This window comes from Leptinotarsa decemlineata, unplaced genomic scaffold, assembly GCF_025532065.1.
Source record: "Leptinotarsa decemlineata unplaced genomic scaffold, Ldec_3_MD MMD2_tig00026282_RagTag_RagTag, whole genome shotgun sequence".
Taxonomy (NCBI): Eukaryota; Metazoa; Arthropoda; class Insecta; order Coleoptera; family Chrysomelidae; genus Leptinotarsa; species Leptinotarsa decemlineata.
In genome coordinates, this window is record NW_027412668.1 from 19,517,902 (window position 1) to 19,534,692 (window position 16,791).

Sequence of the window (16,791 nt, forward strand, 5' to 3'; positions counted from 1 at the left end):
CAAGTACTCACTTATAAAATTAGGATAATTTTTATTTGATTCACGTTTGGTCGTAATATTTACATATGGAATAGCCTAAAAATTGAAAGAAAGAAGATAATGATATAATGATCAGGTAGCTATGTATCCTTTGCTTCACTGGGAATATATCAATTCTTCGTTTCGTAAACGTCTTATCCTGTTCGGAACCCCCTTTCATTTCAACAAATTGGCAAGATTTCCCTACCTTCTCCTAGATCGGGTTCCATCACTTGTTTAATCAAATATTTTAGCTTGTGTGTTATAACAAACTGACGGGCTAGTCATTCAGTAGATGATTCATATGGGCCTCTTGCAATGTCAAGGTGGGAAGGTCATACCAACAGTTGTAAACCTGCAACCGGCAAGCGTCGAAGCATATATCCAGCAACCGGTGGAATGGCAGCGATACCCACGCTCTACTCGACTGTTAGATGCCGCCAATAAAATATTACACACACTGAATCTAGTCATCCTTGTGTTACCGCGCCCGCGAAGTTCTATGCAGTGATTCTTTCTGATTTCATCAGGTTATTTGGATACACTTTATCATAATGTCTTTTTGGTCTTCTCTTACGGGTATGTAACAATTATTAAAATAAGCCGCCTCTTACTGTTGTTCACAACTACTTTTGAATTTTTTCGCGCGATTCCTATATATTGATTTCAGGAATTACGTAGTTTGTTGTTGGGAAAGTTTGTAGGTCAGTCAGACTTTGTGGCACCTTCTTGGGGTTGGAATCGATAAACTGAGGTGCGGGTTAATTTCTAGAAGTCATTCTTTCGTGAAGAACAAATACGCGTATATCCTGTAGGGGCCAAATTAAAATAGAACAAATAAAACTTTGGAAATGTTTGGTGAGTCGATTAATCTATTTTTGTACAAGAATGTGCGTGATGTTTTTGAACACTAACAGATGAATGTTATTGCTGATGCATCGCAACTATTTTATGTTGATTTCATCCTATGGGAACATGGGAACCTAGTTTGTTTACCTATAAAAACCACATTTATAAATCACTGCGTACCAAATCAAGACGTAGATTCGGCGATATTACTCAAATGACCGGTATCTAAATATAGGTTTTCATGTGAACATGACATATATAATTATCATTGGAATATATTGAAAAGTTAAAAAAAATTGTTACATCAGGTATCTACCTATTAGGTATTTGTTATTGTAAAAAATATAATAAATAGTTCCGTTCGATGAATCGGTGTTAACACTGATGACGCCATCGCTATAATAGTAAAAATGACACTACACTCGAAAGGCCTTTCAATTAAGAATATCAAAATGATTTAGTGAAACGAGGTTTGAATGTAATATTTCAACTGTTTTAATCACTTTACCAAATTGAATAAACTATATTACATTTTCAGCATCTAGAAACTAATTTTTTTATCTACTTATATTTCAAATGTTATGGAGAAACTATTTCAAGGTGAAAAATCAGTGGCGTAATACTTTTCGCTCGATCTCCGCGGCCCCACAAAAGAATTCTTTGCATTGTTTCTTGCAAATCGAATACCTAGTACCTATAATTGAATAATTTATAGTTTTAATTTTTACGAATATTTTCAAAAAACATATTTCATATGCCATATGCCATTCAGATTCAAATTGTTCAGGCGGTATCCGGGTTCACTCATAAAACAACCTACATACGAGGTCTGTTCAAAAAATAAGGAGAATTTTCATGTTTCTCAAAAAATATTCGTTTATTCATCAATTTCTATTTATTCCCTTCAAAGTAGTCCCCCTCAGATATAATACACTTGTGCTAGCGTTTTTTCTCAATCGATGCAAAACGCCGTCTTTTCATGAGAATCTTCAATCTTGTGGATAAGAAAAAGCCGCAGGGCACCAAATCTGGTAAATACGGTGGCTGAGGTACGATTACGGTGTTATTTTTGGCCAAATGAATACACACAAGCAATGTCAAGTGAGCAAGTGCATTATCGTCATGCAAATGTCATGAATTGTTTTTCCACAATAACGTATTGCGAGAAGCAATACGTTTTCTTCGTATTGCTTCTCGCAAGCCGCGCATAATTACAAGATAATACTCCCTATTGGCCGTACGACCATGTGGCAAGAACTGATGCACTACGCCACGGTTATCGAAAAAAACAGTAAGCAAAACCTTGACATTTGATGGAACTTAGTGTGCTTTTTCAGTCTTGGCTTTCCTGGGCTCTTCCAGTGGGACGATTGGACTTTGGTTTCGATGTTATAACCATATACCCATGATTCGTCACCAGTTACGACCCTTTTAAGCAATTATGTATCGTCGTTGACGTCATTCAACAATTCCTGAGCAATTTTGGAACGAATTTCGGTGACACACGCTCCATGCCCAAAATTTTCAAAAAAATTGCATAGAGTAAGTCAACCGATATTCCGACATTCTCAGCAACTTCTCTAATAGTGATACGACGACAATTTTAGTCACTTTGTCAACATTTTCATCGGTTGTTGATGTGATGGGACGTCCAGGACGAGCGTCGTCATTCACTTCTTCTTCTTCTCAACCTTCTGTGAAAATCTTGTAACACTTGTTAAACATTTTTCTGACTCGGAGTACAATCACCGTATGCCACTGTCAATATTTCAAGTGTTTTTGAGCACTCAATTCCATTTTTAACACAAAATCTGATGCAAATTCTCTGATTCATTTTTGTCGATGGCAAAAAATCGCCGAACGCGTAAAGCACCAACAAACTAAACGTGCTAAATAGCTGAAACTGTGAACATATGTTCGAGACGAGTATACCAATATACAAAATTAAAAAACGCTAATTGAATGTATGTAGTCCGCGAAATGGACGACTTGTTAATCGTACATGTGTTCTCAAGACTCCATAGGACGACAGTTGGTCATCGGTGAAACCCATTCAAAGATATGTAACTTCCTATTCAATTAATATATTTCGAATATTAATCCGATAACATGAAATAATTTTTGAATGAGTTACAGTTTGCGTCTTCTTGGGAAGTTCTTCGAATATATTCATCAAACATAAAATATCTTTTTTGATAAAATTTTAGTATTCAAAACTTATTCGAAATAAACTACTCAAAATGAATATAGAGACACATCCTTGAAATCCAATAAGTAAAAAAATATGTATTATTTCATGATAAAAACTTCTGGTGTGTACTCTATAAGTACTAATTCTTATCATGTTCCATTCGGTTGTTGTTTACTTTTTTTACTTCTTTTTTACTTTTAGCTACAAAACCATTAATATGAAAAATTTATTCAGTTTCACTTTACTTTAGTTCGTGATAGGTATTAAATTTTAAAATTTAAACAATGAATGTTGATGTTTTGGGTAGAAGGAGGATACGTAGGGTGTACCTCAACGAATTTCATTGTTGCTAAAGCAGTGGCATTGATCGAAGTAGGGTATTCAAGGCGTCGTGTAGCCCAAATGCTTAATGTGAGTCATTCTGCGGTTTCCAGAGCTTGGAATCGCTACCAAATTTACGGCATAGTAAAAAGAGCCCCTTATCCCAATCGACAAAGGGCAACAACCCGCAGAGAAGATCGTTTGTTGCGACTTTGGGCAATTAGAGGTCGCACCGATTCTGCTAGAACACTGCAAAATCGCCTTATAGAAGCTACGGGAACGCGAATTTCGAACCAAACGATACGAAACCGACTTCAAGAAGTACAACTCCATGCAAGACGACCTGCTCGAGCCCCTAGATTAACTCCAGCTCATCGAGGAAATCGTAGAAACTTTTGTCAAGAGCATCGTAATTGGGCTAATGTAATGTTTACAGAAAAAAAAATCATGTTATTCAACAATGACGGACGTGTTCGGGTATGGAGACGGCCCGGTGAACGCTATTTGGATTACTGTGTGTAAGAAATTGTTCCATTTGGAGGTGGATCGATAATGGCTTTGACAGACCGCATGGACCTTGTGGTATTTCGGGAAGGGACTTTAAAGGCTGTCCGTTACATAGAGGAGATATTGGAACCTCATGTCGTCCCATTTGCCCAAAATATGGGCGCTGGGTTCATTTTACAACAAGATAATGCCAGGCCACACGTAGCCAGGGTCGTGAGAAATTTCCTACAGGAGCACAATATTAACGTCATGAGAAGGCCAGCTAATAGTCCGGATTTAAATCCTATTGATCAGCTCTGGGATGAACTGGAAAGATGTTTGAAGGATTATCAACCCTTCCACAATCAGAACGAAGTTGCAGATGCTATTTTGACGATTTACGAGCAGTTACCACAACAAATAATTAGAAATTTGGTGGAAAACATGCCTCGTCGTTGTGCCGAACTTCTTAGAGCCAGGGGTGGACGTACTCACTATTAATGTACATTTTTCTTAATTTTTTTCTGAAGTAAATTTTATCGTATTACCAAACAGCATTTTGAAAACAATGTAAGTTAAATTTAATAAAGGCACCTATAAACTATTTTATAAATATAAATGTTCGATAAAATAATACATATATTTTTACTTGTTGCATTTTAAGGATATGTCTCTATATTCATTTTGAGTAGTTTATATATAAAGTATATTCAAAGAATAGTCAATCTGTACTCATTTGAATGTTCTTCAAAAATGATCTAAAACTCGTATTACAATAATATAAATATGTTTCGAACAGATGAATGAACATTCATAGAACATATTTCTAATATTCGCTTACTACTACTGTTGCAAAATTGTGGAAATGCAACTCTTCATTCTTCTTCATTTCATCGACTTGTTCATGACCAGTATTTGAAGAAAATATCAGAAATACGAAATACTTCTTAAAATAATTTTCAGGAGAGATTCGTTTTTGGGAAAAACGCTTTTTGGCTTTCTATTGTTCTATATCGTATAATTCAATGTTCATATGAAAGTAGTTGTTTCTGAAGGGCGTTTATCCCAATTTGTATCTGAAAGTAACTTCTATGTATGATCTACACATAATTACTTTATTTGGAAGTTGATTGATCTCTTCCTTCCATTGGAAGTTCCTCACAATTTTTTGTAGAGCGATTGAGAAGTAGCAAGACAAAAATTTTTTTTCCAAAAACTAATCTCTTCTGAACATATACCTCTCTGAATTCAAACAAGATTTCTATGATTGGAATTGTAAACAAATAAGCGTATGCATTTTTTACGTAGTGTCATCGTAACATGAGTTACAGTTATACTTCTCTCTGTCACTATCACTATCACGATCACTATTACTATCTATTATAAAACAAAGATCCCTGTCGCGTCTGTCTATCTGAAAACGATAAACTAAAAAAGCATCGACATATTCTTCTGAGGGTAGTTTGTTACCCATACTATTACCGATACAACTGGAAAGTTATTCTCACGGATACGATATTCTTATCAATGCATTAATTATCTTAAGCATTTCATGCACATCATAATTGCCCTCCACACCATACAATTCATATTGATACCTCAAAAGTTGTTGGGCTTTCGCGATCATGTTCTACAGTATCTTTTGTCGAGTTTGAGGGCCGAAGTACTGGGGAGTTTTTTTCTGCCTTCTACTAGCACATATGGCTAGCTTCTTCAGAGATGCTTTCATCTCATATGTTGGAAGCCGACTATTCAAATTGTTCGTGTGTGTTTGTGAGTTTGAGGATTTATATCTATACTAGCCAACTATGATATCTCTCGGCTGGCGCAAGTAACGCTATCCATGGATCTCTTTGTGGTTCCTATAGGTATATTTTACCACACGACCATGTGCGAAAGCTCTTATGAGCACAAATTGTCTGGCTTGTCAAAAAAATCTTCTCAAATCCTCCCAATGCACCTGTGTTTCAAAGGCGTATCAATCTCGGATATCGTATATCCATTCGGTTGAAAGACGAAACTCTGTTCTTCCATTCGATTGAAAGACAAAACTCGGTTCTTTATGCATTAATATATTCTGGTTCACGAATCTTGCGGGAACTTCTGCAAGTGTACTAATAACTACTTGACTGATACTGATTGATATGCACATGGTGATATAGGTTCGTATGGATTGTTGGGGATCAGACGGCTACCACGTTTTCTAACTAGGACGTCCAAGAAAGCTATTTATCCATCTTTCTTCATCTTTTCGCTGTACTGGATGCTTCAGTTCCCTACCGTAACCCGGAAACTAATTCACACGAACTAATACCGGCTTATTCTTTCTAATCATCCCCGTCAAAATCAAGGAGCCATTAAGACAATTGCAGAACGTTCCCGCAGGATTTGTTGAATACTTTGATGAAGAACACCTTTTTTTTCTGATTGATTCAGTCGTTACTTTATGAAGATCCATTGTATTTTCATAAACTACACCTTCACGATTTGATCTCAACAAACAGTGATTTGAATGAGAACGCGAACAGTTTTAATCGGATAGGTGAAACAATACGGTTCAACAACGAAATAGCACAACAGCGCCCTGCAAATATTCTTCAACTGTCAATATAACCTACTGCATCGCCATCTCAACTTCCCCATCATCTCTTTTAAGGTATAAATATAATATTCTATCAAGGACATAACAATCCGCTTTCAAATATAAAGCGGTCTCACAAAACGGTTCGGCACCGCGTGATGAAGAAATGTTGCAATTGCGTTGGTTTTGTTTTACGTATTGAATAATTTTGAAGGTTATGGTCGTATTTTCACAAAATATATATGCAAGCCGCAGACACGTGTTGATACAGGTTTCTGGCTTATAAGCTATCATCAGAACGGTATAGCCAAGTGCAAGGTTAGGCAACACTTGCAGAAATACATATGCATGGAGTCATCAACAAAACCAAGCTGCATCTTGCGGTTTGAGTCTGCAACACTTGTGTTGCCTAACCTTGTTAGGTTACAAGACATTGTAATTCACATATGTATGCGAATGACACTATGACACAATTATATCTAAAATTTAACCCTAATGACGTTTGCTACTGCTAATCGAAAATTGAATGAAGATCTAGCATCTGAAACTCATAATTTCCAAATCAATTGAAACAAAATTAATGGAAGGATATATTAATATTGTTTGGTTGACTAGTTTGGTGATTCAATAATTCTTCTGAAAAAAATTTGTTGTTGCAATGTTTTTCATTTTTATTTTTCAAATATGTATCTAATATGTCTGATGATTTTTAAAATAGTAATATTATCAACACGAAAAAACTACTTTTCGAACCCTGAAGAATAATTCAATTAAATTCGAAACGTCGGCAACAATACAATTGTTTCTTTAAGAAAAAAATGATCCTGTTACCCAACCAACTCCTTTTTCAGATTAATATTGTTATTAGTGATACAGTTATATGTCCCAAGAACGTGGCAAAAAATGTAGGTATCGAAATGGACGTAAATTGAAGGTTTAAGTACCTGCAGTACCTGCACTAAGGAATTCCAACCGCATAAAAGAACAAACAAGAAGATAAAACGTTCAGTTTGAGTAAAGCCAAGATGATAGCACAGACAGCTATCGAAAGCGCCCTCATATAATAAATAAAAGTTATAAAGCTTCAAATCCTTTTTGTGACACATGTTAATATCAATATCTAACAGTTTTCACATTTTCCAATTTTCTTAAATCCAAATGAATATTTGACTTCCATCTCAACTGTTCCAAACCACAAGTGTTAATACTTGTACATGAATTAAAGGAACGAAGCAGTGTGATCATATCCGAAATAGAATATATTTGAACAGAAATAAGAATATTTTAAGAAATGTGCTGAAGATCATGTTCTATTTTTAGAACGAAAATTTAGGAATCTCATAATAAGCGTGTAGGATAGAGTTATTGAATAACTTCGTATTTCCGTTCAGATATTTCTGACTTATTTCTTGATTCAGATGAAAACTCTTTTCCTTATTCTGCCCTATACTTGCATTACCTGAATCAGTTAGATTGCCAATCTTCTGGAGTATTTTTCATGCTTATGTTACGAGGGTGCTCTAACACTTTCAAAAACTAAACAGTCTTATAATTCTCTGAGTAGGCATGCGTTATATGAAGTATTGAAAGAATCATGAAATAACGTATTTAGTGTAACACATTATTGTGACATTTTCATTATACATGCTACAAAACCAGAACACAATAAAGTGTTACTTAAATACATTATCAAGTATTCGCCAATTCCATCAGATACCTATCATAAAGCTATCTTCCGTTGGATTGAAATGAAAAAAATAAAATTAAAGTTTCAAAAAGAATGTTATTTGAGTCTGAGTAAAAAATGGGACAATCAGTACCTATATTATGAAATATAGGTATTAAACTATAAAGAAGAGAAAGCAAATATGTGGAGAGGTTATATTATATAAAAAACGTCTGTGGAATCCTCCTCGCTTTCATCCTTCCTCGAACAGGATCCGCTCGTCATTCACTCCAAAATAATCCATAGAACATTCTAGTATCTTCTAAAAACATGATGAGTTAAATGTTCTTCAGTGTTTGTCAAGACCACAGTTGTTCTATTCTCAGTATTTCCCCTTTTTCAAACTATTCCATCCCCTATTCTTGATTCTGACGTAAGAATTATGAGGAACCATTCTTTCTATGTAAATAACTAGCGATTTACTCCTTCGAGTTATTTAGATGAGATAGGTTAAGTCATTTACTTTTTGTTCTCATGCCTGGCTACTCTGTTAACGAGGAAATCTGCCACTTAACCAATGATTATTAATTCGGAACAAGAGTTGAGAAATAATCCATAATCACAACAAGATATTATTTGTCATTGTTAGTCATGGCGAAGGGTGCAAGTGCATTCACCTCTTCTTTGGAGGAGGTTCTGGACAGCTCACCATTTCTTCTGATTTTCTCATTATAGGGCTTTTTTTCTAAACATAAATGAAGTAGTATATCTCTGTCATTTCTTTAACTTCAAAGCGCCCTCTGCTCCACTAATGTGGGGTTGGTTCAAAAAATCCTTGAATTGTGCCCTTGGTTATTGCATTATTACCGTTGTCTTGCTTGGGCTGCCACATTTGCAATAAAGTAGCATTCGTTCATGAATGCACAAGGAATCCCACTGAACCCAATAACCCTTGACAACTTGGACACCAACCAAGACTTTTTACCAATTACGGCAAATTCCATTGTTTAACCAACCTCGAACTGAGGATAGTTGTTCATCATCTTTCCTCATACTTTTTCTTCTTTGTATCTGGTAGAGAGTAGGGAGGGTGATGCACTCACCCTCCCTACTCCCTACCCTACCCACAGCACTTAGGCCACAGGTGACCCATTGTACATCCTCCCGAGGAGTTGTCCTCCTAGGTCATCCTCCATCCTGTCCTTTTCAGGAAGGTGGACAGGTCATTAGGAGACATCTCCTTTATATTGGCAGATGTAGGCCAAGACCTGCCGAACACACACTCTCTTTGGCAAACTTGAGGTGTCTCACGGTGGCCTCCGCGAAGGTTTTGAAAGGTGCAGCGACATTACTGATGATGCGCGGCTTCTTCAACCTTCTTGGGGTTCCCTCCGTGGAGGTGCACAAGTGAGGGAGCTTTCCTGCAGGGGCAGCCGGTTCCTTGGCTTTATTCAAGGCGGAGCTCTTAGTGTCCGCCTCAGGAAGTGCTCTTGCTGTTGGAGGTGGAGTGGGGGAGGATGAGGGTGCACTTATAGTTGCTGCCTCCTTCGTTCTCTTTCCCCTTTTGTCCTCGGCGCCGCAAATGCGCTTACGCCTTGGCCTTTATATTACATCACGAGGTGAACTGCTATGTCCAGCCTCATTCCAAGTGGTAGATTGGGGTGGACATTTATGTTCATCACCAGCCACCGCCTTAGATTGAGGTGAGTACTTCTGTCCAGCCTCGGGATTGGTTTTTGTTTTTGTTGTTTCTGTTTTTGTGTAGCAAGGGAAGAGGATGTTTAAGGATGTTTAAGTTTTTTTTGCAGGTTTCGCAGTATTTCTTTTGTCAGAATCTGCTTTCATTCTAATGGACCTCAGAAGGTATACAACTTGCCCTTCATTCTTTCTTTCGTCTTATTTTTGGTATCGGCGAACTGAGCAACTGTGCCCTCTCTCGGGTATATTGTTGATACCATCCTTCGTCCACGTTTCCCGTTAGTTCTCGTTTCTTCTCAATGTAATGATGTACTTCAATCTAACAGCATACTTCCATTTTTGTGCATTTATAAGGTCCCTTAGGCGTTTTCAATAATCTCTATAGGTAACCTACTTTTAGCAGTTCATTGAACATTACTTTTCAAGCATACGATTGGCTCAGTCTCCTGTAACAGTTATCCATTGTTCATTTATTTTATTTGACAGCGCAGAACTAGTGCAATGACTTCAATCTGTATTCCTAGCAGATTCCACCACCGCATCGTCCACAGTAGAAAAGGGAGGGGGTATACGTTTTTATCCGAAGGTTTTTTAGGTTTTCTTTAAGTAAGCAGAAATAAATAAAGAAAGAAAACTTTGTTTACCTTACAAAAATTACAAATGCAGTAATTGTACTCGCAAAGTATACCGACAATCACTGACTTCAAAAGTTTGTTGGTCAGACTAACTGTAGTATCAAACCTAGTTTCAAGAAACATGGGACACATGTCTCATTTCGAAGAGAAGAAAAGTCTGGTGTCGCTCAACATGTCTTAGAAAACGATCGTAGAATGAATGAACATTGCTTAAAATTGTTGCGACTTTTGGATGCCTTCGAAATTCTGGAAAATGTGGTGATGAGGACTATGGACAATGACGAAGGTCCCATTCCAAGCTGCCTGTTGGTCTGTTGTGAACTACTTTACTAAAATTAGCGGGAACTTTTACTAATTTGTCAAGGAATCATTCGGTTTTCCTTTTTAGGTATAGATAAGCGAAGTTACAATTAAGGATGCATTATAATTAAGTTCTTGATAACGATAACTTTTTTGGTGAAACCAGAAATGTTGTAGTTCTGCTGTGTCAGAACAGTATTTGCAATGTATCCTCCTTTCTCATTTCTGAGCCCGTTTTATATTTCTCTCATGAATGCAGTCATAGTCGGTATATCTTCCATATTTTCATAACTGTTAGTACCTACTTAGTTTTACTTTGTTAATATATTCAGTTACCATATTCGAAAATGAACGGAACATGCCTAATACATTTTTGTTACGGTTGTTCAATGTTATTATTATTAGAATGACCTCACCTGCACTAATAGCATGATCCGATGAAGTGCAAAATTAGAGATTAGCTTTCCAAAGAAATATGTGTGATCATGTATATTCTGGATAGATGATGGACAATGGATTTGTTAAGAGAAAATGGTACTAGTTTGAAAATCGTCGAGACTTCATGATTTCGGAGTTTGGAGCACCCAGTATTGGCTGTTTAGTATTTTGATTAATAAAAATTAATGAAATGATGATTTTGAGATACGAATTGTTAGATTAAAAAATTTTGAGATTTTTTGCATTTCCGGAAAGTTATTAGAGTCTTTATAAACAGTTTATTCCATTTGTATCCTTTTCGATACGCATTCTTCACCGGGTAGGTGTTGTTTTACAAATTTTATAACACTTACATCGAAAATAATTGCGAATTGAGGTTCATTGCAATACGTATTCAAGCTGAACTAAAGCAATCGCAATTTTTTTATTTATACAAGTTACAAACCAGAATTCATTTACATAAGAATAATTACATTGGGAAAAAAGTTTTTGGCTTTCTTCTACTCCATCTTGATAATTTATGAATGAATTGTGTGTTTTTTCTCACAATGTTATCCACATTCGTACTGAAGAGCCCTAAGGCAAGTGTCTTGCGGCGAAACATCGATGTCTACCAGTAAGGAGACAGTGTTCCATGTAAGCGACATTTTTACATGGTTTTCGCACAAACAAATCCACAAACACTGCAATAATTTCATTTATCGAAACAGTTTCAATGCTTCTGGAATAAGGAGAATGCCCTGTTGGCATATTCTGCAACCTCAACAGGGCTTTCGACTGTGTCAATCAATATCAACTCATGTCAAAGTTTTATTCGTTTGGTATACGAGTCGTTACCTATGACTGGACTTTATCGTTTCTGAAGAATATACAGCAGTTTGTTAGCTTGAAATATCATAGTTAGTCTACCACTACTACCTTTGATTCTGAGCGCTTGGACGTCACGATGGGTGTACCACAAGGGTCTGTGCTAGGTCCGATATTATTTCTTCTTTGTATAAATGAAATCGATAACTTCATTACAGATTAATTCATAAAGATGTAACACTGATGACACATCCTTGGTGGTGTCCAGTAATGTGGATCATCTTCTGTTTGTTTGAGAAGTGTGAAAGTACTCTGAAATCAGTTGTGAATTGGTGCGGAAACAATTCATTGTACCTCAATGCTGCAAAAACTCAGTTGGTGAGATACAACAATCGTCAAATAAATGATCAAACACTCAACAGTTCAGATGATACAACATTTCTGAGGATAACCATGACTGACTTGGAAAAATACTGCACCCTCGTGATGAACAAATTGAATTCATTATGTTACCTTTTCAGAAACCTCAAAAGCATTCTGACAGTTGGGTCAAGGTTGCGATATGGCATATGTATATGGGGTAACTCTACACTAGCTTTAGATGTGTTAATTTGTATTTTTATCTATTAATTAGTGAATTGATCAAATGCTGTGTTGACTTCCAGTAAATATCAGAATTAGATGTCTTGAGATGTAGAATTCTCATGAAAAGAATTACTCACTTCAAAACCGAATCATATATCCCCGTTAATTATTAACCTACTTATAATCAATTATTCAAACTGAGCCGTAGATATGAGAAAATTTGCAACAAAAACATTTATCCTAAGTTTTAGAAATCAATTTTTTTCAATAATATCAGTTTAGCAATCGCAAGAAAAGTATTTCAACACCATTATATCTTTCAGGGATTTAAAGGGTAGGTAATTTTTCTCTGATCTCATACATGAAACAAAGTTGTGAAATTGTGATAGTTACACAATTTATAACTTGAAAACGGCTGAACCAATTTTCATGATTTCTCTTTTGTCTCCTTCCATTAAATAAAAAAAATAAGAGAGTTTGTGAGGTTATGACAATTGTCATGATGCGCATAGAGATAATTGAGGTTATGACATATGTGATTGTGCGCGCAAGAATAATTATGTCATAAAAAAGCAAAGCCAGCAATATCTATCGCAGTGTTATTCATAATGCCGCGAGCGACAAAATCGAATCTTTCTCAACGAAACCGTAATACTATATTGCAAATTAATTCACTTCAGATGAAGAAGAAATCGCACGAGAGGAACGCTGTGTTGTTGCTAGGTCTACTGTGTTTGCAGTAGATCTCATGTTTTGACTCTCGAGCTACTGTTCTTCTGGTAGAGAGCTGAACCCTACTGATACCCAGGTTACTTTCTATGATAATTATCAAACCATTTGTATCAATCTACTGTTTTTTTTTCTGAGCATGAAAATGATCTGGCAACACTAGCCGTGTTAGTATGGCTCTAAATCGCGCTTCACAAACACGATAGATACACCTACGGTGTAGATATAGTCGAAGTAAACGATATTGTGTATACTTAAAGTTTGCGGCACTCTCAAAGGTCAAAAGAACCAATACATAGAAATAAACTGGCTGCGAACTAGTCCACGTGGACTGTAGAATTGGCGGTTCGTATTGGATAATTTTTACCAATCGAGTTTTATGATTAGCTGAATAGTCATAAAATTAAATTTGAAGTCATGTTAGTGATTCCAATAGCGATGGTGAACAATGCGAATAAGATATACCAGTGAATAAGATTTGGATGCATTTGAATCCCTACTTTCCCACTCACCTGTATAAACGAAATATTTATTGTATATATTATATAGTTATTGTGATTCTTACATTCTCCGAAATGATTATTGAATAACCTAACCTAACTCTATTATTAAAGGGAAGCTGTTGGAACGTAGGTTGTACTATATCGTTTACTTGAACTATACTTTGGGATACTTTGTGTTCTCTAACAGAGAACAACCACAACAAGCAAAATTTTGATGTTTATTACATGCCCATTTAATGAGTTGGTAAACATTTTAATTAGTTCTTACGTATACACAGGTAAAATAAAATTATTAGTTATTACTTAGGTAGAAGGTCATATGATCCAAATTAAGAAGAATTCAGTGATAATTGTAAAATATCACAATTTAAATATGCTTGATGCACAAAAGTGCTAAATAAGATTGTTATTCTAATGAGTTTTGTGCATTTTCTGGCACAAAACTTGATACAATAAGACAAATATTCAACACTTACGCAGATGTACTGAATTTTCATCAAATTTCTGTTTTGATTTTTTGTGTTCCTTTCTGACTTGTTGTATCTTCCGAAACAGAGCAAAAATACTTATATGCATGTAATGAAGGCAAGTAAATTTTCCTTGCTTTGTAAATTTCCACCTTTCGCTAAAGAATGTAGGTAACCAACAAATTGATATTCAGAAGTTTTCTAAGTGGGTGACAAAAAATAGTGAAATATTTGAGAGTGGTTCAAATAATACAAGTACTTTTGGTTACTTTGGACTAACTATTATCACATACAAGGAAATGCGTTCATTGGTACATTTTGTTGATTGTTAACAGTGGATGATTGTTAAGGTTTTAAAGATTTTCATTACTTTGACAGAATCATAATAAAGAATAATTGTTCTTAAGTCTGTTGTATTTAAGATTACCTCCTTCCCTTTTTTTGTAATCAATGCTCTCGACCTATTTTCTCAAGATGCATAAATAGGAAAACGTTCAGTATTCTCTGGATGCGTAACAATTTAACGAATATTTTATTTATATCTTCAATGATTCCAAGTTTCGCTGAACTATAATTACTCTGGCATTTTTTAATGAAGTTCTGAATACAAGGCCACTGCTTGATGTGTAATGTAACCTGACGCCATATTTTTTATTTATGCAATTAATTGATGTTAAAGAGTGATAATATTGTGCGATGTTAACTAAAGTGGCAGAAATGATGTCATTTATTTAGACATATTCTATTCACGAGCAATCAGGTATTTGTCCTTTGTAATATAGATAAATAGTATTAGATCATAATAGATAAAAGATACACAAGGGACAAACTCATACAGGAAGTTTCCAGAAATTTATTAATACCAAAAAAGATACGGTATATGTTAATAGTAGATAGGGAAAATGTAACGCCCATATTGAAAAAAATACCATACTGGGTATAATACACTGAATAACAATATTCGAAACTTCAAAACTGTCAATCTATTTCAAAATAGATGGACATTTTAGTTCTGTCTGTAATTAATTTTTTTATTTTGATAGCAATTTCATTATATGAATGAACTCAATCATGAGAAATACATTTTGATCAAATGTGATTTTGTGTGGTGATGGAACTATATTTTGTATTTGCTTTGTATTATAATAATTGATTGAATTTATTGATTTCGTGGAAACATAGAACTGAATGTTATTTATCATTTTTAACGTCATGAATTGTATATTCCTCTAATATCAAATAATTTATACAGATTGATGATCCTTTCTCTCTGATTCAGCTAATACATACATTTTATGATTTTATTTTGTAACTGTTGCACAGGTTTGAAATGAGAGGAGTTAGTAGCTGTTGTCCAAACTGAGAACTGGAGTTTCGAATAAATAAAAAAAAATTTTTTAAATGGAAAAATATTTCTTATTTTATAAGATATTCCTACAAGAGGTGCAAATTTCTTTCAGAGTTGCCAGATATGTGAATTCCACGATAAATTCTGATCTAGATATAAACCTTAACATTTTATTTATCTCAAATTCCATCAAATTATTGAACTAAGGAAAAAAGTTTTGTTACCTGCATTTATACTGGATATTATTGTATAGCAATAATTCATTTTTCAATGATATTGGTATTTTTAGGAAAGTAAATAAGGTTTATATCTGCAAAGAGACTGATATATATTCATTTCTGTAATAGAATTGATGAATATTTATAAATAGAGTTGGACCTAAAACAGAACTGTGTGGAACCCCACACTTAATTGTTTGCAGTGTTTTGTAAAGAATATTTCTCGATTCTTAAAAATTGAACCTGAATAGGTTGGATGAATGGCGTCATTGTTGAATATCTCAAAAACTCGGATTTTTGGTGTTCAGAAAATAGAAAATAGCTGAACCATTCAGACATAATGATATGGCTGAATGTTATACTCTGGCCTACCACATATATGGCCTTAGTCTTATTGCATTTATCGCTTTTTCAGTTAGTAGTAACCTTCAAAAAAAAACTGTTGAAATTTCATGATGTTCTACTCATAAATTTGTGAGTTATATTGTGCTAAGAGTGACACTACTTTTGTTATTTTCAAAACAATAGATCGAAAACAATTTCGTGTTTTAATTTTACACTGCTTCTTGATGAATAAAAAATAATATCATTCAAGTGAAGTAATGGCTTGAAAAGTGTTATAAGTCCTCTGCTCCATCAGAAAGAGGACGACGTTGGGTTGCTGAGTTCAAACGTGGCCGTAGGGACTCCGATGATGCAGAACGCAGTGGACGACCAAATGAGGCAGACCAGACCAGACAACATAAAAAAATCCACAAAATTGTTTTGAAGTGAAGTGAAGTTGCATGAGTTAGCTGACATTGTGAAGATATCAAAAGAGTTTGTTGGCTTTACATTGCATAAGCATTCGTCTATGAGACTATGTCTATGTCTATGAGCTCTGGTCAAAAAGGGTCCCGCGCGAATGTACTGTTGACCAAAAAAAAAGAACGTCTTGATGATTTTGAGCAG

General features: G+C 35.1%; 1 protein-coding gene across 2 annotated transcripts in view; it reads left to right on the top strand.

Moving 5' to 3' along the window:
- Nucleotides 1-399: 399 nt before the first annotated feature.
- The window catches only part of LOC111511938 (uncharacterized), a 32,476-nt gene continuing 16,084 nt past the window's right edge, over nt 400-16,791 (top strand). Inside the window, exon 1 of one of the 2 annotated variants that reach the window (XM_074179989.1) lies at nt 400-597. In XM_074179989.1, coding sequence (XP_074036090.1) covers nt 573-597 — 25 coding nt within the window. In that variant the 5' untranslated portion in view covers nt 400-572. Of the gene's footprint in view, nt 598-718; nt 877-16,791 lie in introns of those variants that run through there. The other variant, XM_074179990.1, reaches the window with a different exon arrangement.